Raw genomic sequence first — 22888 nt, forward strand, 5'->3', positions numbered from 1 at the left:
CTCTGTCAACGGCTGTGGGCCATGCGGGTGGCTTTACGACGCACTTACATGTGGAGTGAGGAGTGGAGTTTGGGTATGTTTGGAGGCTTGTTACGGCCGGCCAGGTTTTTGCTTCCACCCTGCTGTTTTAACTTGTGCTCTTTGCATCAGGCAACTGTATAGAGGAGGTTTAGCATGAAAATAATATCATACATGCTTTGCGATGTGTGATTTGCCAACTCGCCGTCACGATGCAGAGCCATGGCCGAATCGCCTCCACAATGTACGAGCTGGCGTGCCTAAACGCCGAGCCATTGATTCACATCAAAAGCCGAAGGCCGCCTAGTGTTCCATCTTGAAGCAGGGAATCGTAGCTGCCCATGCGCGCTGCTGCGAGCCGCAAGGGGCACGAGGCGCGGGCCGCCAGGGGTATCACTTTGACAAGGCGCCCGAACCCAAGTCGTATGTCCATCTTTCTGTCCACAAGGCCGCTCACCGCGGGTGGGGGAGAGCGGCGTGCGGCGCCGAGGCTCCTTCGAGTTCGTTGTAGTGAGTATCTGCCGGCAACTCCCCCGGCGCAGGCGCGTACGGCATCTCCTGCGGAGCGCCTCCGCCGGCGATGGGAGGATACTGAGCCGGGCTGCTGCCGTGGGCGTGGTAGGAGTAGGGCGAGACGGGGGACGGCTTCTCGAGGGAGGCGTAGGCGGTGGCTCCGCCGCAGTTGGTGCCCGGGGCCGAAGGGTCCGAGACGGGGGCATCCGGGGTGGAGCGGCGCCGGCGCCGGCGCCACAAGTAGCAGGCTGCGAAGAAGAGGGCGATTACGACGAGGCCGGCGCCGATGCCGATGCCTGCCGCGGCGCCGGAGGAGACGCCGCTGGAGGGGGAGTTGTCGGGGTCATCGGAGCTGGAGCCAGAGCCCGAATGAAAGGGAAAAGCCGTTCTAGACGGTCTGGATACTGTCCTCGTCGTGCCGTCGGCAACTATCGTCGAGACGGGGACCTGCGACGAGGCTGTTAGAGGGGGCACGCCCTTGGAGCAGGAAGGAGACTTGCGTCGCTGAAAACAGTAGAGTAGGCCCCGTCGTTGACATCCCTCTGACTGGTGAGGATCCAGTGCTGAGCCGGCTGGTACGCATTGCTGTTGATATTCGAGCTCATGTACACGTTGGATCCTGGCCTGACGTCGAGGTGGAAGCTCGTTCCGTTTTTCACACTTATAAACCCAAGAGTCTCATTCCCATTATCGAAGACGTCCCATTTCTGCTCGTCTGCCCCCGAAGGCTCAGCCATACAGGCCCGTGTTCTGTGTTCATCGATCTCCTCCGGGTTGTAGCAGACGGAGAGCTGCTTGTTCATCTGGGTCTTCGAGTTTCGCAGCGCGTATCGGCCAGGCTTGTCCAGAGGCTGGAACTGCCAGTACTGGTTGGCACCTGTGCCGTAAACGAAGATTCCGCCGTTGTCTGCCACCTGAAGCATTGCTCCAAAGGTGGGCTTTGTGTAGTTGTCGACGCGGGTCTCGGAGAGGTGCCACCAGACGTTGGAGTCGAGGTCGGTTACCGGCTTGAGGCTTTTAGACGACATGGTTGCGATGGCTTTGGAGAGGGGAGAACATGAGACGGAGGTGAAGGAGGAGGAGATGGAGCATGGAGGGCAAACATCGATCGACGGAGCACCGGGGAAGACATGGCAGAAGCGAACCAAGGAAGAAAAATAAAAGAAGGCGAAAGCCAAGAAAATAGAAAGGTTCCAAGACTGGGGTGAACGTGGAGCTAGTTTTGGGATGAACAAGGGGATCGACGGGTGGTGGCTGTCGTAAGCAGGCAGCGGTCAGGGGTCGGCTTTTCAACGCGACGACTGGGAGGCAGAGGAGGTCGCCGTCAATCATCATCTGGCAACCCAGCCGTCAGAATTTTATGTTAACTGTGTTGACGAAGACAGAGAGACCGTCATGCCAGCACGCTCGATCCTCTCGCCACGTTATTTTTTCCACACCGAAAGTTATATATATTAATACAGTAGACTTGCTGCATTGCCAAGCGCGCGCAAGACGGAGCCGGCATGTCCAAACGGGAAACTTTTCCGCCCGCGCCTGCAGGGAGGACAAGAAACAAAAAGAGTGTGGCACCCGCCTCCATTGCCAAGGTGCGGCTCGATCCCGTCCCGCTGGGCTGAATGAGCTGGGGCGCTTGCCGGGGGGTCTGGTGCCACGGGGCTCGAGCTGACAAGGGCGGCGGCTATCGAGGTGTGGAGTGAGTTCTTGGCGTCATTGACATTTACCATCGAGGCCTGAAGTTTCCAAGCACCAGAGGGCACCTCGCGGGAGGGAACCAGAGAGGTCAAGTTGGAGGCTCGGGGGCCTCCTCGACGAGGCGAGACAGCCCCCGAGTTGACAAGTGGCCGACTATTAATAACCGCCCACACACGGCTGTGCTTAAGACACGGGCAGTACGGCGGGAGGCTTGACGCCACAAGCGCGCGGGCTGCCGACTTTGCCCCCGCGCGTCTATCTTGACCCAACGGCTCCTCGTCGTCGACCTGTTGACCCCATCATCCGTTCTCCGCCCCCACGAATGCATCCCCAAGCGCCACCGTACACTCGAGCCAGCGTCGCTTGCTTGCATGTACCGGAGGACTAAATCACTCTTGATCCTTCTCACTGGAGTCTTGGTTAAGAAAGCGTCGTGAGAATTTAGCGCCGAGGCTTGGACAGGGGCGAGTAACGGTTTGCGACGGCCTGACTGGCTCATCCGAGTCGCGGAGCCGTCATCTTCCGGCTTAGAAGTACCTTGTGCATGGATTCGTGTCTGCTTCTTCCAACGGGCTGGTTTCTTTCAGTGTCGGCAGGACGGGTTGGGACTTGGATGGTGCTTTTGCTGGAAGCAACAGGAGCCGCAGAAGCTTAATACGGATTTTGATGGAGCTGCCCTGGAGCCTCAAAGGAGATTAGCCGTCGGCATGACCAGCCCCTGTCTGCAGCTAGACGTCATCGTTTCAGGGCTTCTGGTAGGCCTCGGCGTGAGAGTGACTCCATCGCGTGCTCCAAGTGCAAAAGAGTCATTAACGGAAAGTTGCGTCGCGGTTGAACGCCTTACCTGTATGCTAACTACAGACTCATTATTTTAAACATTTACCATGACGGGCTTTTGAGGAATGAGCGTGCGCCATTCAAGTCTGAATTCCAGCCGGCACGCCCCGGGCCCGTGCGGTCCGAGTGCGGTCGCCGTGTGGACCCGAACGCCCCGGGCCGTGCGGTCCGAGTCCCGACTTCAAGTGCCGGCATTGCGAAAGCGGGCAATGTGCGGACCCGATGCCGAAATCCGCTTCGCCAAACTCTGTTTGGTGCACGCCGCAATGGCCACCTGTCAGCTTGTACTCGGCCACTGAGATCGTCTGTTGCGGACCGACTAACTACACTGGCAAATGCTGCCGTATTAGTTACCACGATGGGTGTCGAAATGTCCATGAACAAGATGGTGGGGAAAGACAGTGCCCCATGGGCATTTGGACGGATAAGAAAAGACATCACAGTCCGCAGGGCACGACGAAGTATATATACGTTCACGATTCATGCTCGGAGTCAAACTAAACGTGCCGCTCACATTGTTCAACAATGTGTGACACGTGGAGCCAAAGCACACGACAAAGGACACAAGATGCTCTCGAACGTCGGTCTCACACCACGCGCGAGTCGGCAAGCAAAAGCTCCGTCAGAACCGAGCGCAAGTCGGGATCCATGTCCAACGCCTCCAGCTGACTGGCGCGGACCGCGGTCGTAACTGAAGGGGCGCTCATAATGGCATCAATATTCTCCTTGAGCCTGTACTCGATCTCGGCGTCAAACAGGATAGGATAAATGAGGGCCTGCGGGTCATTTATAGCGAGCTGCGGGTTGGCGCCGAGATATACTGTTGCGCCCGCGCCGGCCGGCACGTCCCCCAGCGCAACGACGAGCCCGTTTGCGGCCACTTTCACGTCCGGGTCGAGAGGCTTATCGCCGACGACGGCTCGCACACCCTTGGTTGATTTGAAGCCTAGGAGACGCAGCGACCAGCGGCGCTTCGAGGGGCCGCCCTTTGTCGAGCCGATGGAGATGCTCCCTTTGGTTTGGTCGAGGGAGATGAGCGTCTTGACCCAGTCCGGATCTCGCTTTTCATCCCCGAACTCTTCAAGAATTTCGAAGGAGCCATTAGCTCCGACGACGACGACAACTTCGAAGCTATCCGGATTTTGTGAGCCGTTTGGAGGCATTAGATTTCCATCAAGTGGGACAATTGCCCCCTGCCCCAACAGAACGGGCACCTTGTCGAGCGTGCGGTTCAGCCAAAGGGTCCGATTTCCATCATAGACAACACCCGAAAAGAAGTCGACGAAAATCCCCGGGGGCAGCCACCCGCGCACCTTGGCGGTATGCGTGGCGCGGTTGGTAGGGCTCGTGATGGGGCAGACGAACATCTCTGGCCCAAACTTGTATTGGTTGGGGACGTTGTAAGCCTCTTCTCTTTCCGGATAGCTCCAGTACATGGGCTCGACGAGCGGCGACGGCGCGTCCTTGGCGGCTGCTCGCGCATTCATGGTATGGAGGTAAGGTATAAGTCTATGCCGGAGCCGCATAAACTGAATGACCACTTCTCTCGGTCCTTGGCCAGAGCCTGCGGGTAGATGCCATGGCTCCTTGCCATTGAACTTGCTGTTACTAGAGTGCAGCCGCATGATGGGAGACAAGACGCCGAGCTGCACCCATCTTGTCGTCAGGTGGTCATCTCGGGCACCGAACATGTGTCCTCCGATGTCGTGAGACCACTGGAAGAAGCCTATATCGCTGGCCGACGCGGTAAACTCAGGCTGGAAGTTGAGTGAGTTCCACGATATAACAGTGTCGCCTGAGAAGCCAACGGGATACCGCTGACTGCCTGGCCCGGCATATCGGGAGAGAACAATGGGACGGCCAGGTTTCTGCCATTTCGCGAAATGAAAATGATTCAACAGCCATAGAGGGTCTACGCCTGGCATGCGCGACTCCGTGCCCTGCTGCCAATCAACCCACCAAAAGTCAACACCCATATCCTCGAGCGACTTGAGCAGGGGGTCATGGTAGGCGTTGAGAAAGGCCCTGTTGCTAATGTCGAAGGGAATTGTCTCGTCACGGGAAGTGTCAAAGTGGAGGACTCGCGCCATGTCGCGATACAAGTCCTCGTATGGCGCTATTCCATCGGCCGGATGGTCGTTGAGCGTGACTTTTAGATTCCGGCGATGCAGCTGGTCGAGGAAGGCGGGCGGGTCCGGGAACAGGTTGCGGTTCCAGGTGTATCCGGTCCAACCACTGGCTTTGTAACGCCTCACGACGGGCTCATTGACCAGGTGCCAGTCCATGTCCACGCAAGCGACGGAGAGCGGCACTTTGTAGTGGGCAAACGCGTCCATGAGCTCAAGATAGGAGTCGGCCGTGTATTCATGATAGCGAGACCACCAAGAGCCCAGAGCCCATCGGGGAAGCAGCGGCTGCGGGCCCGACAGCTTGAGAAACGCGCGGACGGCCTCGCGATACTCGTGTCCATAACAAAAGAGGTAGCCGTCGACACGGCCAGGTCCAGGGCGGCGCGGCGCGACGAAGCCATCGTCGGTGAAAAGAAAGGAGGCCGAATCGTCAAGGCTGGCGAAGCCCTTGCGCGAGGTGACGCTCTTTTCGAGGCTTGCGCGGCCGTCGACACCGTCAAGAGTCCGACGTGTGCCACCCAGCGTTTCGTTGTTCTCCCCATATCGCCAGGTAGTGCCAGTGTGGCCGGTGACAACGACGAACAAGCCGTAAGGGGTGAACTCGCGCTTGTCGTAGGTCATGCGGAAGCGGCGAGTAATGATTGCCAAAGAGTCTGATGTCTCGCGGACCTCGAACTTGGGGACGGACTTGAGCAAGTCGGCGCGGGTTGCGGCAAGGGACGACGGCCGGTCCTCGAACTGGCCGTCCTCGGCCCATTCATATCGCAACAAGCCATCGGTGAGGACGGTGAAGCGGTATTTTTCGCCTTTGACAAAGGGGGAGGAGGGAGAGTCTGGTTCAAGATGCTGCAGAGTCATGATGGCAGTGGGAGATGGATGCTCTCAAACGGCAGACCCAACCAGGGCGATCCTCTCCTTATATAGGGCTGGCTGCGAGCATCAGTCTGTGGGCAGATCAGCAGTGCAGCCCGCATCATTCTAGGCCGTGCAAGAGGTGTTCATGTGTCGCGCTGTTGCACTCGCGGTAACCCAAGGTGATGTTGGAGGTTGTCATCGGACTCGGCGGACGCCTCGATGGCGGAGCCCGGAGGCTTTGACCCCGCTTCCCGAAACTCATTCACTCGCAGGCTAACGCACTACCGGGCCGCCCCTATATAACATGGTCCGTTTATTAAGCGGCAACCTCTACCCTTTATCAACTGCGTCACGGTTAGCAGCAATCGACGTGCCTGCACGGAGAGCCAGAAATCCAACAGTTGTATAAGTGGTGTGATTGGAGACCAATAGCAGATGTTTTTGTAGTCTGGAACACGCTGTTGCACCCGCCGGGTATGGTGGCATCCCCGATTGGGTATAGCGCTGCGCTCTCCTCCGTATCCCACCCGCCCAGCGTCTGTATTTATAGACCGACCTCCATCCTCCCCGTCAAAGTGTACTCTGGACTTTTCTCCTCCCTTTTCTCTGCCGTCGCCTCCCTCATCGTTGGCCGCTATCCCCCTACTAGGCACCCTGCCTTCGTGCATTTCTGCCTGCGACCAATCCTACCTCTACGACCTCGTTATTACCTTCCGATATATCCTAGTTCTCGCGCTATAGCGTCCGGCCCGCTGGTGCTCCTTCTAATACATCTCTATACGTATTCGTACGACTATTGCTCCGCTTAGTAGCTCTCTTTATATCTAAGCTCGCCCCTTTTTTATAACTAAATAGTGTCGAATAATTACTAATAAGCTTAGTATAAACTATTTTATAAGCTCGGAATCGATCCCCTATCGTCCCCTCTAATCCCTCTATTTAATCGGGATATCTATTTAGTCGCCTTTTCCTTCGAACTAGCGCAACCGTCCTCGCTAACCGTCCTCCGCGTAGAGGCTTAGCGTATTACGATAGCTTATTAGCTAATAGTAAAAATACCGTATACGTCGGACCGCGCCGATAGTCGACCTGGGAGGCCTCCGCAACGCGCTAAGGACCGGCAGCAGCTAACGCATTAGCAAGCCGATTATATATACGAGCGAGCGCACTAAGGTAATACGTTATTAACAATAAGGGGCAGGAACTTTAGATATAACGATCGCGACTTAGTGTTACCTCGCCTAGCGCTTTCCGGCGGCCTACGTTATTAGCAATAGCGTAATTACGGCGGTCTTTTACGGCGATCCGTGTCGAGTAAGCGAACGTTAGCTCGGTCTTAGCCTAGAAGCTAAGATAGGGTTATATTAAGAGATTAACTCTAATAACCCTCTCGAGTAGATTCTAGACTCTTATATAGGAGATAACGAGCAGGATAAGGTAATTAGGGGGGTCGAGATCCTACTATACGGCGTAGAGAGCTAATATATAGAGCGCTAGGCGGACTCTAGGGACGCCGGAGAAGGTACTTTTATTACTAAGCTAGTTCGTTTCGTAACGGTATTACTTAGACGAGAAGTACGTCTAGATTTACGTTATATATAGCTTAGTATTAGAATAATTAGTAGTAAGCTAGACGAGAGCGGAGTAGGAGGCTAACTTAAGGAGTCTAGACTTAGCTCTTAAGAATCGTATTATTAGGGGTTAGGGGCATAAACGCAGGAGCGGAATAATTCCTCGAGAATAAGGTAGCCGTCTAAAGCCGGTTAGGTAGTCTTCTTAAGTATATAAGGTGCTCTACCCCTCGCTCCCCTATGCCTCTTTAGAGAATACTTATTAACGAAGCTTTTATATCGCTTAAGAGAGAAATAGTATTTTATAAGCGGTAATTCTACCTCCTATTATAACCGCTCTTATTACTCTCGATAACCTAATCTTCTAGACTCTACTAGGGGCATACTTAGCGGATCTTTCTATTATAAAGCCGTTATACTTAGCGCGGCGCTAGTTACCTTAAGCTATAAGTATAGTATCTTAATATTACGCTTCTATTAAGGCGGATAAAGCGCAAGGATATCTATTAGCTAGTTAAGCATAGACTTTAAATAACGCGATAGTAATCTCTTTTAATAAAGAATCGGACGTAAATAATAATAAAGAAGTTAACGGCTAATATAGTTTTAATATTAATAGGTTATATCTAAATAACTTAATTCCGTCTATTACTACTATTACTATTATATACTAGTCCCTTAGTATAGGGCCGGTACTTTAACTTAGCCGTTTACTTAGATCTAGTATAGGTCTAATAAGTAACTAAATAGACTAGCTACTATATATAATTAAACGTATTATATAGACTAGCTACTATATATTATTACGCGCGTTAAATATAGACTAGCTACTAGTCTTATAAGTTAAAGTAAGAGTAGTAATAACTATCTATATTCTTCTCTACCCGCCTAAGATCTAGTAGGTTCTCTACCTTTATATATACTATAGCGAGTATAAGACCTTACTTAGGGCTTTAACTAAGTAATATCTTAATCTTATAATCGTATAATAGTAGTATAGTATATTAGTAGTATTTCCTAGTATTTTCCCTAGGTAGGTATAGGTATTTCTCTATAGTTTCCTTACTATATTCTTATAGTAACTTCTTAGGAAAATATTAGTATAGTCCTTAAAGAGCTATTATTACTTAGGAAATTATAGTATATTCCCTATATAATATATCCCTAAGGGAAATCTCTATAAAATATTTATATAATCCGCTTAGTTATTTTTTTTAGGATTTCTAGGTAATTTCCTAGAGTTTACTTAGTAGCTTCTAGGTTCCTTCTTTTATAAGGAGCTTTAAGGAGTTAAAGGTTACTTCCTTAAAGGAAGTAAATATTATTATAAGTACCTAGATTATTAACTATAGGGTATCTTATATAAGAGTCTTTAACTATTATAAGTTATAGGCTTAGGCTACGGCCTAAGCTATATAGTTATATATAGAGGGCCGGATCCTATACGTATATATATAAGCTAGCCGCGTATAGGAGAGCTCTATATAGCTTATTAATATTATCTTATAGACGGTACCTACGCCTATGCCTTTACCTACTCCGTAATAGTATAAGCTATTAACTAATAGATCTAATAGATATCTCTTTAAAGAGGGCGCCTCCCCCTTAAGGAAGCACTCCGCCCCTCCCTAGACGGATAGGAAGTATCGTAGCTATCCTAGAAGCGATTAAAAGCGCGATAGCTAGCGAGAAGGATAAGGTTCTCGCTATACTAAGGGAGCCGTCTACGAGACTAGCTCTAACCCCTATAGCCTCCGTAACGCCGGTTACGGCAGCGATACTACTAACGTAGAAGCCGCTCCCTTAGCCGACTTAGGATAGTAAGCCGGAGTCCTTCTACTTCTTCCTTAGCCGGCTATAGACGAAGTTTATAACTAATAAGAAATAGGGCCTAAATAGCTATCGCGATATAGCGTAGTATTCGCTCCTTTATACGCTACTAGAGCCCTAGATATAGCGGATCTCTAGATTCTAAGATAAAGGCGGCCCTAGGGGTAGACGCGACCTATAAGACTTCTTTTAATACCTTATATATACGTTCGGCAACGTATAAGAGCGGGAGAAGGCGTAAGATAGGCTATAGACCCTTAAGTAAAGAGATAGATAAACCTTTAGCGAATTCCTTCCCGATTTTAAAGAGACGCTCTTATAGGTAGCGGGGACTATAGTATAAAAAGATAGCGCGAAGCTTATATAGCTATAGAATTTAATTACGCCGGCCCTATAAGAGCTACTTATCCCTATAATTATACCTACTAACTATAGCGAGTATATAAGCCGGTTAATAAAGGTAGCTTAGGGCTATAAATAGACGCTGTGTTTCTAAAAGCTCTATAAGCGCATACTATATAGCGGCGATAGGATTACCGCCCCTTTATAAGATAAATAACTAGCTATCGATATAGATAGGGATACCTTAATATCGGCTACCTATATAGACTAAGCTAGACGCGGTAAGAAGACGCTATTAACTACCCCTTATACCGCCCTATACTCTAAGTAGCGGGCGAAGTAGGTAATAAGCGAGGAAATCGGGAAGAGGAAGGCTAACGGCCGCTACCTATATTACGGAGTATCTATATACTTTATATTAAAATGCCCCTTCCTTTTAGCTAAGCGGCCTATAGCGGTTTAAGTAGCGAAGATAGAACCGCTCCTTACCTTAGACGATAAGGAGGACTCCGCCCCCCTAGGCCTAGAGGAAAAAGAGTAACTCTAGAGTAAAGATAGGCTCTAGAGCCTTAATTACTAGTATTAGTAAAGGAGAAGGAGGAATTATCCGCCTATATAGAAGAGGAGCCTACTTTAATATAGGTTATAATTAATAACTCCTTACCCGTTACTACCCTTATAAATAAGGGCTATTAGTACTACGCTATAGTTAACGAGGCGCTTATATAAGAGATATAAGTGCTAGTAGAAAAGATCGCCTTAAGGCGAGTAAAGGGCGCCTTAGGCGTAATAGAAGGTATAGTAATTAAGGGTATTATATAGCTAGCTATAGAGGTCGATAGTTACTATAAGCTTATCGTAGCCTATATAATCCCTTAACTAGAATTTCCCTTAATTCTTAGAAAACCTTAGTTATTATATATAAAGTTATACTTAGTTTTATATTAAAGGAAGCTATAGTTTAAGCCTATATAATAGTAGGTCCGCTATAATAATAGTTTTATAAGTATAAGACTAAGCGTATAAGCTTTATACTTAGTATAAGAAGTCCTTGCCTCTATCTTTATAGGAACTATATAATAGGTAGAGCGGGGGTAAGGCTAAGCAGCGGCTAATATAGCGGTTTATATAGTTAGCTTAGCGGATATCGATAAGGCCCTTTAGATAAAGAAGCTAAAGTCGCCCTCTAAGCTATAGTAGTAGATACTAAAGCGCTTTTATAACCTCTTACTACTATTTAAGTCCTAGGAAGTAAATAAGCTTAACCTATATAAGCTAAGGGTAAACTATAAGATCGTACTTTATACCGATAAGAAGGGGTAGGAACTACCTATACTATTTAGACCGCTATATAGTATATTATACGCGGAGCTATTAGTATTAAAGAAGACGCTAAGGGACCTCCTAGATAAGGGTTTTATTTAGGTAAGTAGCTCTAAAGTAAGAGCGCTAGTCCTATTTATACGTAAACTAAGGGGCGGGATATAGCTTTATTACGACTATAGGGCTCTAAATATAATTATAAGGCTAGACCGCTACCCCTTACCCTTAATCTTAGATACGCTCTATAACCTTTTAAAGGCAAAGTAGTTTATAAAGCTAGATATAAAATAAGCGTTCTATAAGGTATAGATCTTAGAAGGTAATAAGTAGAAGACAGCGTTCTATATACGCTATAGCTTATTTAAGTAGCTTATAATACCCTTCGGCCTCTTAAGAGCGCCCGCTACCTTCTAGCATTATATTAATAACGTACTATAGGACGTCCTTAACGAGTTCGCCTCTATATATATAGATAATATCCTTATCTATATAAGCGGCTCCTATAAGGACTATATATAGAAAGTATAGAGGGTCCTAAAGCGCCTTTAACTTTATAAGCTCTACCTTAACTTAGATAAGTACGAATTTAGGGTTAAGAGGGTTAAGTACCTAGGCTTTATTATTTATATAGGCGTAGGTATATAGGCGGATCCCGTAAAGATCTAAGCGATCTAGGACTAAGCGGCCCTAACTATATAGACGGGTATATAGAGCTTCCTTAGGTTCGCGAACTATTATAGGATATTTATTAAGGGCTTCTCTTATATTATAAGTCCCTTAAACGAGATTACCGGGAAATAGACCGCCTTTTATTAGGGGCCTATATAGGAAGGAGCGTTCTATACGCTTAAGGACCTATTCTCGCGGGCCTTAGTACTACTTTAGTAGGACTTCGACTAGTCTACGTTAGCCGAAGCGGACTATAGTAGCTAGGCACTTAAAGGAACGCTCTCTTAGGAGGTAGATAGGTAGAAGTAACTAATAGCGTTTTACTCCTATAAGCTAACCTTAGCGGAGCGGAATTACGCTATTTACGATAAAGAGATACTAGCGATTATTAGCTACCTTAAGTAATAGTAAGCGGAGCTCCGGAGCTACGAGAGCTTTAAGGTTCTTATAGACTATAAGAATCTTAAGTACTTTATAACCCGCTAGTACCTCTTAAAACGGTAAGCCCGCTAGGCGGAGTATCTCTTACGCTTTAACTTCTCGATTAAGTACTAGCTAGGGCGGGACTCTATAGTCCTAGATATACTTTCCTAGAGGGATTAAGACCGGCCGATAGGAGCGGATATTATAAGGAACGGTGTTCCTACTATAAATAAAGTAGCTATAATATACTCTCTTAATTATATAAGCTAATAAGTAGTATATTAATTATAGATAAAATCCTATCTTATAAAGTAAGAATCGCTCGTTATCTTATATATTATTATATATTAAACGAGTTACCGGTTATTATATAATCGGGAATTAAAGGAATAGAGCTAGCCTAGAATACTAGCTAAGACCTCTTAAGACCTCTTAAGAATACTAGCACGACTAACCTCCTTTAAATATAAATATTAATAGAACTAAGATACTTCTAGATATACTTAAGGTATTACGGAATTCCTTAGTCTTAGGGCTATATAGCAGCCTAAATCTAGTCTTAAAAGGTTCTTCCGTTTAGCTATAATTATCTATCTAAGATAGTATGTCTGCTAGTAAATAGAGAAAAAATTATTAACTTTAATACCTCTTTTATATACTAATATATTACTAATAAATTCTATTAAAATTCTTATCTTATACTTACTTTTCCCTTTTATTATATAGTCTTATATAATTCCTTAATTTCCTAAAATTCCGCTTTTACTTATATACCTTAAGATACCTTAAATAAGTATTTAGCTAATCTTTTACCTTAGTAAACGCTTAAGTAATAAAGAGCCTAAATACTAGCTTACTAAACTTAAAGTTACTTATCTTTTCTAGGTATATTAAAAGCTTTAGTTATATATTATCTCTACCTTACTATTAAAGGTTATTATACTAACTAACTATATTATTATAAGCGTAATCTTAAAGTAAATATTATTATTTACTATTAATATAAAGATAAATAATTAGCTTATACTTACTTTATAGTACCTTAGCTAGTTTCCTTTAAAGGTCTATTATATTCCTAGAACCTTAAATATCCTTACTAATATACTATCTTAACTATATTTTATAAGAAGGTATAAGTAATAAGCGTAGAATCGGGTAATTGATAACGTAAGCGGAAAGATCGGTCGAAGGAGTATAGGGTAGGATTTTATCCGGAATTTATAACGAGTATATAAGGGGCCGAATAATATATTAAAAGAATAGCGTTGCAAAAGATACTTACGAACTTACTTATTCTATCTACTACTCCTAGGGAAATCCTTCGTCTTTTATAGACCATTGCTCGCCTACTAGTAGACTAATTAGTTAGCTTTCTAGCATATTCTATAGTGCTTAAAAAGCTCTATCTATAGTATATCTTCCTAACTTAGTAGGGGGTCTAATTATAGCGTGATGGTCAACGTAAGACTATGGGTTCTAGCATAAGTAGTGGATTTAACTAGAATGTTCTATGCCCTACCTATTCTCGTATCGCGGATATCTTCGGAACCGCTAGGCTAAAATAGGCAATAGGGTATCCGTTCTGCTCGTAATTGACTTATGCATTTTATGCATATTTTTGTTTGTAAGGATAGGCTTATCCTGACCCGCTTTTCCTAGAGGAAGGTATAGATGTCTAGTAGAGGTCTTTATCTTTAAGGGTTATTCCCTTAGACTATATTATAGAGCCTCTTTTTACTAGCTTATTTTATAAAGCCTCCCTATGCCTATTATTTCTTTATAATAGTAAAATAGGAATATAAGGGTATATTCTTATATATTTATAATACCTAGGAAATATAAACCTAGGGAATTAGACCGCGTTTAAGAGGATAAAGTGCTAGTTAAATATATATACGCGGTTATAAAATTCTTTATTTAACCTAACCTATACTAAAAGATCTAAGAAGTATATATAGAAAAACCTAAGTAGGCTAGTATATTAAAGTAGCTTAAAAGTACTAAGTCTTAGGTCGGTCTCTTATTATCTAGCGTAATAAGTTACTTTACTTAGTTAAGTTTAAAGGTTTTTATTAGCTTTATATCCTTATTACTTATACTATAGAAATTATTACTAATAACTATACGCGTAAATTTTACCTTAAATAGTAAAGGATATAAAAGGAGTTATCCTTTACGTTTACTATTACTAGCCTTAAGAAGCTTATTAATAGCTTTATCGATAAGTATAATTATCGCGTATACTATATATATTAATTAACGCTATAGCTTATATTTAATAAGCGGCTATATCTTTTTTATAATAGTTATAAGCTTAAGTAAAGGGGTTACCCTTCTAAGAACTTCCTAGTAACTATATATATACTTCTTCTAGCTAGCCTAGCGCGTACTACTAGAAAGGCCTATAGTTTAAGTCCCGCTAGCGTAATTAAGCGTAGTATTAGTATAGGGCCTACCTATATAAAAATTCCCTCTATAGTCTAAGATATCTAGGTATCCTAGGACGAATTAACTTAGTATCCTTAAGGGGGTATATCGCGTACTTTATATATATTAATTAACGCTATTACTTATATTTAATAAGTAGCTATATCTTTTTTATAATAATAATACTTATTATAGAAACTAAACTAACTAGTTAAAGGCCCTTAGTAAGTTAGTTTTAATTACTTTCTTAGCCTTACCTTTTTATATAATTACTATAGATTTTATTATAAAGCTCTTAAATATCCTTATAAACTAAACTTTATAAATACTACTTATTAAAGTTTACTATAATATACTATTAACGGTAACTAATAAGTTCTTAAAAATAGGGCTCTTTATCCTAAGCTATAATTAGTTTACTATAAAAAACTAAGCTAAGGTATTTTTTACTAAATTTATATACTATAACTAAGGGATTCCTACTTAGATTATCTTTAACTAAGACCCTAAGTTCTTATTAGCGTTTTAAAAAGGACTATAAATAATATATGTAACGGTCTCAACTGAGTGTGTTGACAACTAGCTGAGCGACTGCGACGAGTATCCTAAAGCTAAGGAGAAAAGAAGAAGAAAAGAAAAGAAAGGAAAGCTCTCGAAGATGGCACGAGCTTATAAGCGGAGCTCCGTGGGTCTTGTCGAGAGCGGAGCCGAGACCTCACGGGCTCAGCCCGTTACAATAACCCCTCCTTCCTCCCCGTTTCGATCGTTTCGATTGGGGTGGTTTCGATCCAACTTTCCCATGAACTTCTTCATACCTAGCCAGTGCTATTGTGTCTGCGACGTACTTGACTGGCTCCCACGTCGGACCCATCCATCCGACCCATTTCACCAACACTTTCCACTCTCTCCCGACTTTCTTCCTGTCCAGAATCTCTTCCACTTCCCACAGCTCGCCATCGTCCGTCAAAATGGCCGGTGGGCGGTAGTCATCCGACGTCTGTGACGGTAGCGGATCGTCCGCTGCTAAGCGTAAGAGCGACACGTGGAACACGTTGTGTATTCCCGGAGGCGTGTCCAGCCTGCACGCGTGTGACCCAATGGTCTCCAGGACGGTGTACTTGGCCGACAGCCAATCGAGCTTCTTGATGGCCGATTGATCGGATGTTGCGAAGTCGCAGCCATACCTTGTCTCCAGGCTTGAACTGGTCTGACGGCTGTCTTCGCGAATTGGCGTTCTTCTCTTGCTGCTCTTGCGCTGACGCAATTGCCGCCTGGGCCCATTCCGTTGCCTCTCGAAATCGTTGCACAATGCTTTCAGCCCTGGTCACTGGGGACCTTCCGTCCGTCCGTAACTTCTCCTTGACTTGTATCGGGTCAACATGATACCCATGCGTGATAAAGAACGGGCTCAGGCCTGTCGACGTCGAGTTGTGATTGTTGATGGCCATCATGGCCGCTGGCAACAGCTCTTCCCAGTTATCCTGAGCATAAGCAGCAAAGATCCTCAGATATCTCTCGACTTCCTGATTCGCCCTTTCTGTTGCACCGTCAGTCTCGGGATGCCACGCCGTAGACAATCTTTGCTTCACGCGTAGCAGCTCGCAGAGCCTCTGCCATAGTCTACTGGTGAATTGCGTGCCACGGTCAGTGACGATCGCGCGCGGCACGCCATGGTGTTGCACCACGTTCCGTAGCAATGCTCTGGCCGTCGTCTCGGCCGTGATGTCCTTCAATGACTCAAGAACGACACTTTTGGACAGTCTGTCCGTCACGACCATAAGGTTGGTCGAACCGTTCGACTTGGTTGGTGGCAGGTCTGTCACAAAGTCAATTGACAGCTCCGACCAGATCCTGTCTGGAATAGGTAGCGGCTTCAATAAACCGCGACGCTTCTCTCGCCAAATGTTGCTTCGGCCACACACATCACAATTTCTCACAAATTGACGCACGTCTGAATCGAGGCCTGGCCAATAAAACTTGCGGCTCAACAAGGACTTCAGCATGTCCCGTCCGGGGTGTCCTGCAAGCGTTGAGTCATGCGTCTCCTGCATAAGCCGCGTGCGCAGGGGTTCGTGGTTCGGCACCCAAATTCGCTCGCCAGCAGAGCCGCTCCATCGTCAATCGAGCATTCCGAGAGCATCACGGGCAGTCCCCAATGCGACGGCAGACGCCTCTCGCCTTGCTGTACGGCCTTCGGATGAGCCAATAACGATTGTGCTTGACACCTTCGTCCCATAACTTCTGCAGTTCCGGGTCCGAGAAAGGGTTTTCGATTGAGTCGTCTTGGTCAGTTGTTGCGTCATCGGTTGATCCGTGTCGCCCTTGGTGACATAACCGCTCTTGACTTTTGTCACCAGGCCACCCTTGTTACGTTGCAGCAGCTGAACACGTCGTCCTTGCAACCGATCATCTTCGGCGCTGTGCGGCATGTCCTGTTCTCGTCGAGACAGCGTGTCCGGTACGACGGCTTCTTTGCCCGGTCGATGCTTGATGGTGAAGCTGTACCGCGATAGCGTCTCAGCCCATCGCGCCTGACGTTCACTCAGTTGCTGCTTCTGGTGAAGTAACGGAGGTTGAGATGATCCGTCAAAACGGTAAAGGACTTCACACTCAATTCGGCGTCCCAATGCTCAAGGCAGCGAATGATCGCCAGCAGCTCTTTATCGTGGATTGGGTAGTTGCACTCCGCCGGTGCGTTTTTCTTTGAGAAGAAGGCCACAGGCCGCATGATGCCGTCATCGCCCTTTGCGAGCGCCCTCCTGTGACATAACCGGATGAATCCGTCTCCACAATCGTCTCTATCCGGATCCCATTGCGCAAGGACCGGCGCACTGGTCAGAAGAGCCTTCAACTCCTCGAAGGCCTTGTCGCACTCCTTCGACCACGCAAACACCGCATCCTTCTTTGTTAACGCCGTTAGAGGCGCGGCGATGTTGGAGAATCTGGGAATGAATTGCCGGTAATAGTTGGCAAACCCCAGAAAGCTTCTGACGCCTTTGACAGAACGGGGTCGCTGCCACTGCTGAATTGCCTGCACCTTCTCCGGGTCCACGCGGATACCTTTCCCGGCTTCGACGATGAAGCCCAGGTACTTGACACTCTTTGCCTCAAAGTCACACTTGTCGATATCAATCTGCAGGCCTGCATCTCGCAGTCGAGCAAGGACCTGCCTGACTTTGTTGCGATGATCTGCGAGCGAACCGCTCGAGTAGATCAAGATGTCGTCAATGTAAGCGGAACAGAACTCGTCGAGGAAATCTCGCAACGTGTGGTTTATGTAACGCTGAAACGTTGCGGAGCATCAACCCGAATGGCGTGACAAGCCATTCGTAGAGTCCGTAACGTGTTCTGAATGCTGTCTTCCACTCGTCTCCCTCCTCGACGCGAATCTTGTGAAATGCTGCGATAACGTCAAGTTTGGTGAGCCACTTGGCCTTGGACAGCGACCGCAAAGTTTCCTCGATCAACGGCAAGGGATATCGGTCTTTCTTGGTGATCGCATTCAATCCTCGATAGTCCACGCAAAAGCGCAGACCACCACCGGGCTTCCTCACGAACAAAACTGGTGCTGACGCTGGAGAACTACTTGCTCGAATGAAACCCTTGTCGAGTAGCTCAGTGAGAGTCTTTCGCAGAACAATGAGCTCTTCTCGTGACATGCCGTACAATGGTCCCCACGGCGGTTCTTTCTCCTTGTCATCAGGACCTCTCTAACTGAATCTTGTGATCACACCCCGGACGACGCGGTGGGAGTTGGTCCGCTTGGTCGCGGTCGAAGACGGATAGGTACTCGTGGTAGTGACGGGGCAGCTTCTCTCGGGTCTGACTTCTTCCTCGGAGTCAATGCCTTCTCAATGTCTTTCAGGCTTGCGGCGAAGATCCGCACTCCATCGTCTCGATGCTTGAACTTTCTTGCTCGGCGAACCATTCCGGCGAACACGAACGCCGCCTGTCCTCGTATGTTGCACCGTTCCTCCTCCTTCGGGTCTCGGCCTTTCACCCAATGGTCGTGCGTCCCGATATGCAAGAGGTTCTGCGATAATCGCAAGGTGACATCCTCCTGGTTCAACCACTTCTTGCCCAGAATCACAGGATCGGTCTGGTCTCGCACAACGTAGAAAAAGCTCTTTCTTCTGGTACCCGTCGATATCGAAGTCGAAGTAGGTCACGGCACAGATGGCCTCGGGTGAGAATGTGTTGACCTGCTCCAACGCTCGAGGTTTAATCGGAATACGCGGCAGGTGAAGCTTGCGGGCAAGGCGCTCACTGATGGTCCCATAACACAGGCAACCACAGTCAACGAAGGCCGTGGTGAAATACTCTCGATTGATACCGAAATTTACGTAGAGGCCTTCACAGTCCATCTCGTCCTTCTGAGTTGCCCATTCCGCCTCAGCCTTTGCGCGCTCCTGACGGCGATTTTCGTCAGGAGCTACTCGTTTTCCGAATGGTCATCGGAGGTATCCCCGCCAGAACTCTCCGCGGGCTCTGGTGCTTTGCTCGAGCTTCTTGTCTTCTTCGACACGGACCTTGACTCTCTGCTGCCGCCGCTCCTTCCCGGACACTTGGCCGCAAGATGGCCAAGCTTCCGCACTCGTAACATTTGCGCTCCTCCAACGGAACAAATTGCTTTTCCTCCGGGGCCCTCCTGCCGTTTATCAACCGATTTGCTTTCACGGGTTCCCAATCCATCTGATCATCGGACGGGGGACGACGTTGGCGATCCGGGTGACGGGGCTTTGTCGGGACTCGAGCGGTTCGGATAAACGACCATACTCCTTTCTTGACCTCTGCTCGCGGCCTTGTTGTCGTTGGTGGAAATTGAGGCTATCTAGGCGCGAGCCAATCGTCAAGAGTAGCTCGGCGTAGCTGTTGAAATCCTTCGGGAGACTGACGGCACTGACGAGACTCGACTTGAGCCTATTATTAATTGCTCCTTCCAAGTAATTGATTTGCACCACGTCGGCCCACTCGCCACCGCCACTATCGGCAAGCTCTTTCTCGAACTTTGGGAAGAAACTGGCGAAACTCTCATCAGGCTTCTGCTTCAACGATCGAAGTCGATCCAGTGCTCGTGCCTTTGCGTTCGGGTCCCCGTACCGACGGTTCAAGTAGTCGAGAAACAGATCTGGGGAGCGAGCACCATCGATACCGCCCTGTTCGTAATAAGCAGCGGCCATGTTCTGGGCTGTTCCCGCCAACCGGGAGTACACATAGGCGAAGAGTGCTTCTTTATTGTCGAATGCCTGTCGGTCCACAGCCAATTTCGCTTTCATCTCTAAGAACCAGGGACGGAAGTTTTTCCTGGTTCCATCGAATTTCGGCGGATCAGGCAAGGTTGGTTTTACCTCTTTGATGGGATTCTTTCGGATGTCTCGATCGATTGAGGCGTGTTGTCGGACATCGGTTCGATAGGAGCGACTGGTTCATTTGCCGGAGTCGGAGTTGAGACGGCTGTTTGGAGGATTCGGATCTGCGATCGCATCTCTTCGCGTTCGGCCTCTTGGCTTGCACACACACTTTCTAGTTTGTCCATCACTGCAGCCAGGGCTTGCATCATCGATTGAGGCTCAAAAGAACCTTGCTGGGAATCGATTGCCTCCATGACTGAAGATTTTCTCCGTCTCTCAGGACTGAGGGCGACTTGATCACACAGCAAGTCTGATACGGAAGGGATATCTCGACAACGGTCGAACGCTATCAACGCCTCGAAGGCTCCTTCCTACACGGCTGGACGTTCTGCACAGGGCTTCTAGTCCAGCTGCTGCCGTCCACACTGGGAGCCAAGCAGCAATCACGTACTTCTCGCTCAACCGCACGCCGTACGGAGAGCAGATTGACGCTCCACGTCCTTTGCTCGGGAGATGAGAGCTACGCGACGCGAGCCAAGCTGGCTTTGGCGCCGTACACACACGCACTTTCGTCGCGGGCGTTCCACACAGGATTGCCCAAGCTACTGCCACTCCGCGTACCCACAAAGGGAACTGAACAGCGCTGCCAATTGATTGTGATCAAAGGCTTTAACGATGAAAGCGGAGCTTTAGGATAATGTAACGGTCTCAACTGAGTGTGTTGACAACTAGCTGAGCGACTGCGACGAGTATCCTAAAGCTAAGGAGAAAAGAAGAAGAAAAGAAAAGAAAGGAAAGCTCTCGAAGATGGCACGAGCTTATAAGCGGAGCTCCGGTGGGTCTTGTCGAGAGCGGAGCCGAGACCCTCACGGGCTCAGCCCGTTACAATATATAAGTTTAAGTTACTAGTATTTATAGCTTAGTATCCCTAGACTAATAGCTTATTAAAATAATATAACTAAGTAGTTAAAACTATACTTTAGTTCTTTATAACTAACTTCCTATCCTATCTATAGGTTAATATATTATAATTACTTTAATTTACCCTTAATAACCCTTACTTCTTAGTAATTAATACCTCTTTAAGTAAACTACTAACTAAGATATAAATAAATAATAGTAAGCGATACCTTAGAAAAGGCCCTTTATAAATAAATAGAAAGATACTTTAAGATTAAGCTAGGATCTTAATCGCTCTAGCTTAAGTAGGAATAAAAAAGTAGTATAACGTAAAGTACTAAGCGCTAGAGTTTAAGCTTAGAGACTAAGTATAGCTCTAGCTAAGAAAAGGATATAGCGTAGCTAATAAGTAGGTAGTAAAGTTAAAGGAACGCTATATAAGACTATTTAAAGTCCTTAAATAGATTAGCTATTTAGCTTACTACCTTAACCTAGCTAGATCCTTAAATATCTATAATATTATATCTATTATATAGCTATAGCTAGCCGAATAAATAAACGCTTAACCTAGCCTAGAACTTAATACTAACTACTAAGAAATTAAAAGAATCCTTAGCTTTAAAACTTATAAATATAGCTAAGGGACTACTTATATAGAATATTTAGTTAGCTAAAAAAGCTAGCTAAGTAGCTATAATTCCTAGGTAGCCGCTAAGGATATTATCGATAAAAACCTTATTAAAGAATTTAATATATAATAAGGAGCGTTATAAGGTCGTATTACCTATACCTAGAAACTCTATACGTATACTATATAATAGTATAAGCCGCTATAGCTAAAAGAGAAATAATAGTAAGTAGTACGCGCTATTACTACTTATTCTCTTAAAAGTCTAAGGATAGGTTAACTAGCTAATAAGTATTAATAAGCCGCTTATAGTAAGTAGTAATTTAATTTTATATTTTAGTACCTATATTTATTTTATTTTAAGGAACCGATTTCTTTATCCTTTTACGCTCTCTTTTTTATACTAAACTACGCCCTTCTTATACTTATATTTAAGGTTCTTACTATTTAAGGCTATAAGTATTATAGTAAGGACTTAGTATTTCGCTAGTATTTCTTTAACTAAATCTACCGCTAACTACTATACTTAAGCTTTAATAGATTATATTAAGTAGTTTAATTATATAGGAATAAAGTAAAGCTCTTTTATAACCTTAAGTTTAATATAGCTATATTTACTAAATAAAAGCGGGATAATTATAGTATATATATTAACTACCGCGACCTCCTTACTAAGGAAGGATATAATCTTAACGCGGGCTTAGTAGAAAATAATATATATTATACCCCTTTAACTTTTCTTTTATTTAAAGCCCGCGACTTATATAAATATAACTAGCTATACTTCTTTATACTTTATAGCGCTACTACTTATTATAGTACTACTATAACTCTTATAACTACCTAAGCTAATAAGAATATAATATTAACTATTTAACTATAGTAGGTTAGCACTTCTTATTACTATAATCTTAATACTTTATTATATATTTATTTTAATAACTATACCTTATTACTATTAAGCTTTAGTAATTTATTTAGTAACTTACTACCCTTAGTCTTAAATATAATAGGGAAAACTCTTAGTACCCCTTATAACGCTTATAAGTAGTTTACCTTATCGTTTAATAAGGACGAGCCTCTCCCTTTATCGCTATATAGCTTAAATAGGGCTATCTTCCTTAATAAAACTAAGATAATAACTAGCGCTCTTAGAACTATATAGATCGCTACTATTTTAGCTAATATCGTTAATAAGCTCTTATTTAAATAAATCGCTTTTATTAACGCTAAGATACTTAAGATTATCGCTATAGTTATTAGTATAAAGCGCCTCCTTACTTATTTAAAGATATTTAAGGACGCTACTATAAAGGAGCGTAAGGCTATTAATATACTAGGAACTTATAAGTTTAAAGAAAGCCTTAAGTATACCTT

At 45.8% G+C, this 22888-nt stretch overlaps 3 protein-coding genes across 3 annotated transcripts; all 3 read right to left on the reverse strand.

The window, feature by feature from the left end:
• Positions 1-471: 471 nt before the first annotated feature.
• Positions 472-1559, reverse strand: HRG_03989 (ricin-type beta-trefoil lectin domain-like domain-containing protein; the record flags this gene model as incomplete). The annotated part of the gene is made up of 2 exons (XM_044862460.1): positions 472-989; positions 1079-1559. The coding sequence occupies 2 exons, from the start codon at positions 1557-1559 to the stop codon at positions 472-474; spliced, it is 999 nt and encodes a 332-aa protein (XP_044723486.1).
• A 2091-nt stretch (positions 1560-3650) lies between these two features.
• On the reverse strand, positions 3651-6050 carry HRG_03990 (glycosyl hydrolases family 31 domain-containing protein; the record flags this gene model as incomplete). Its single annotated transcript, XM_044862461.1, has 2 exons — positions 3651-4009; positions 4061-6050. 2 exons carry the CDS (start codon positions 6048-6050, stop codon positions 3651-3653), a joined length of 2349 nt encoding a protein of 782 aa, XP_044723487.1.
• A 9305-nt stretch (positions 6051-15355) lies between these two features.
• Positions 15356-18291, reverse strand: HRG_03991 (Pol; the record flags this gene model as incomplete). The annotated part of the gene is made up of 13 exons (XM_044862462.1): positions 15356-15457; positions 15513-15749; positions 15817-16113; positions 16285-16487; positions 16582-16652; positions 16695-16725; positions 16780-16953; positions 17004-17187; positions 17283-17574; positions 17668-17779; positions 17834-17915; positions 18043-18120; positions 18187-18291. The coding sequence occupies 13 exons, from the start codon at positions 18289-18291 to the stop codon at positions 15356-15358; spliced, it is 1968 nt and encodes a 655-aa protein (XP_044723488.1).
• Positions 18292-22888: the final 4597 nt, after the last annotated feature.

The sequence above is a fragment of the Hirsutella rhossiliensis genome (genome assembly GCF_020360975.1).
Source record: "Hirsutella rhossiliensis strain HR02 chromosome Unknown scaffold00003, whole genome shotgun sequence".
Classification (NCBI taxonomy): Eukaryota; Fungi; Ascomycota; class Sordariomycetes; order Hypocreales; family Ophiocordycipitaceae; genus Hirsutella; species Hirsutella rhossiliensis.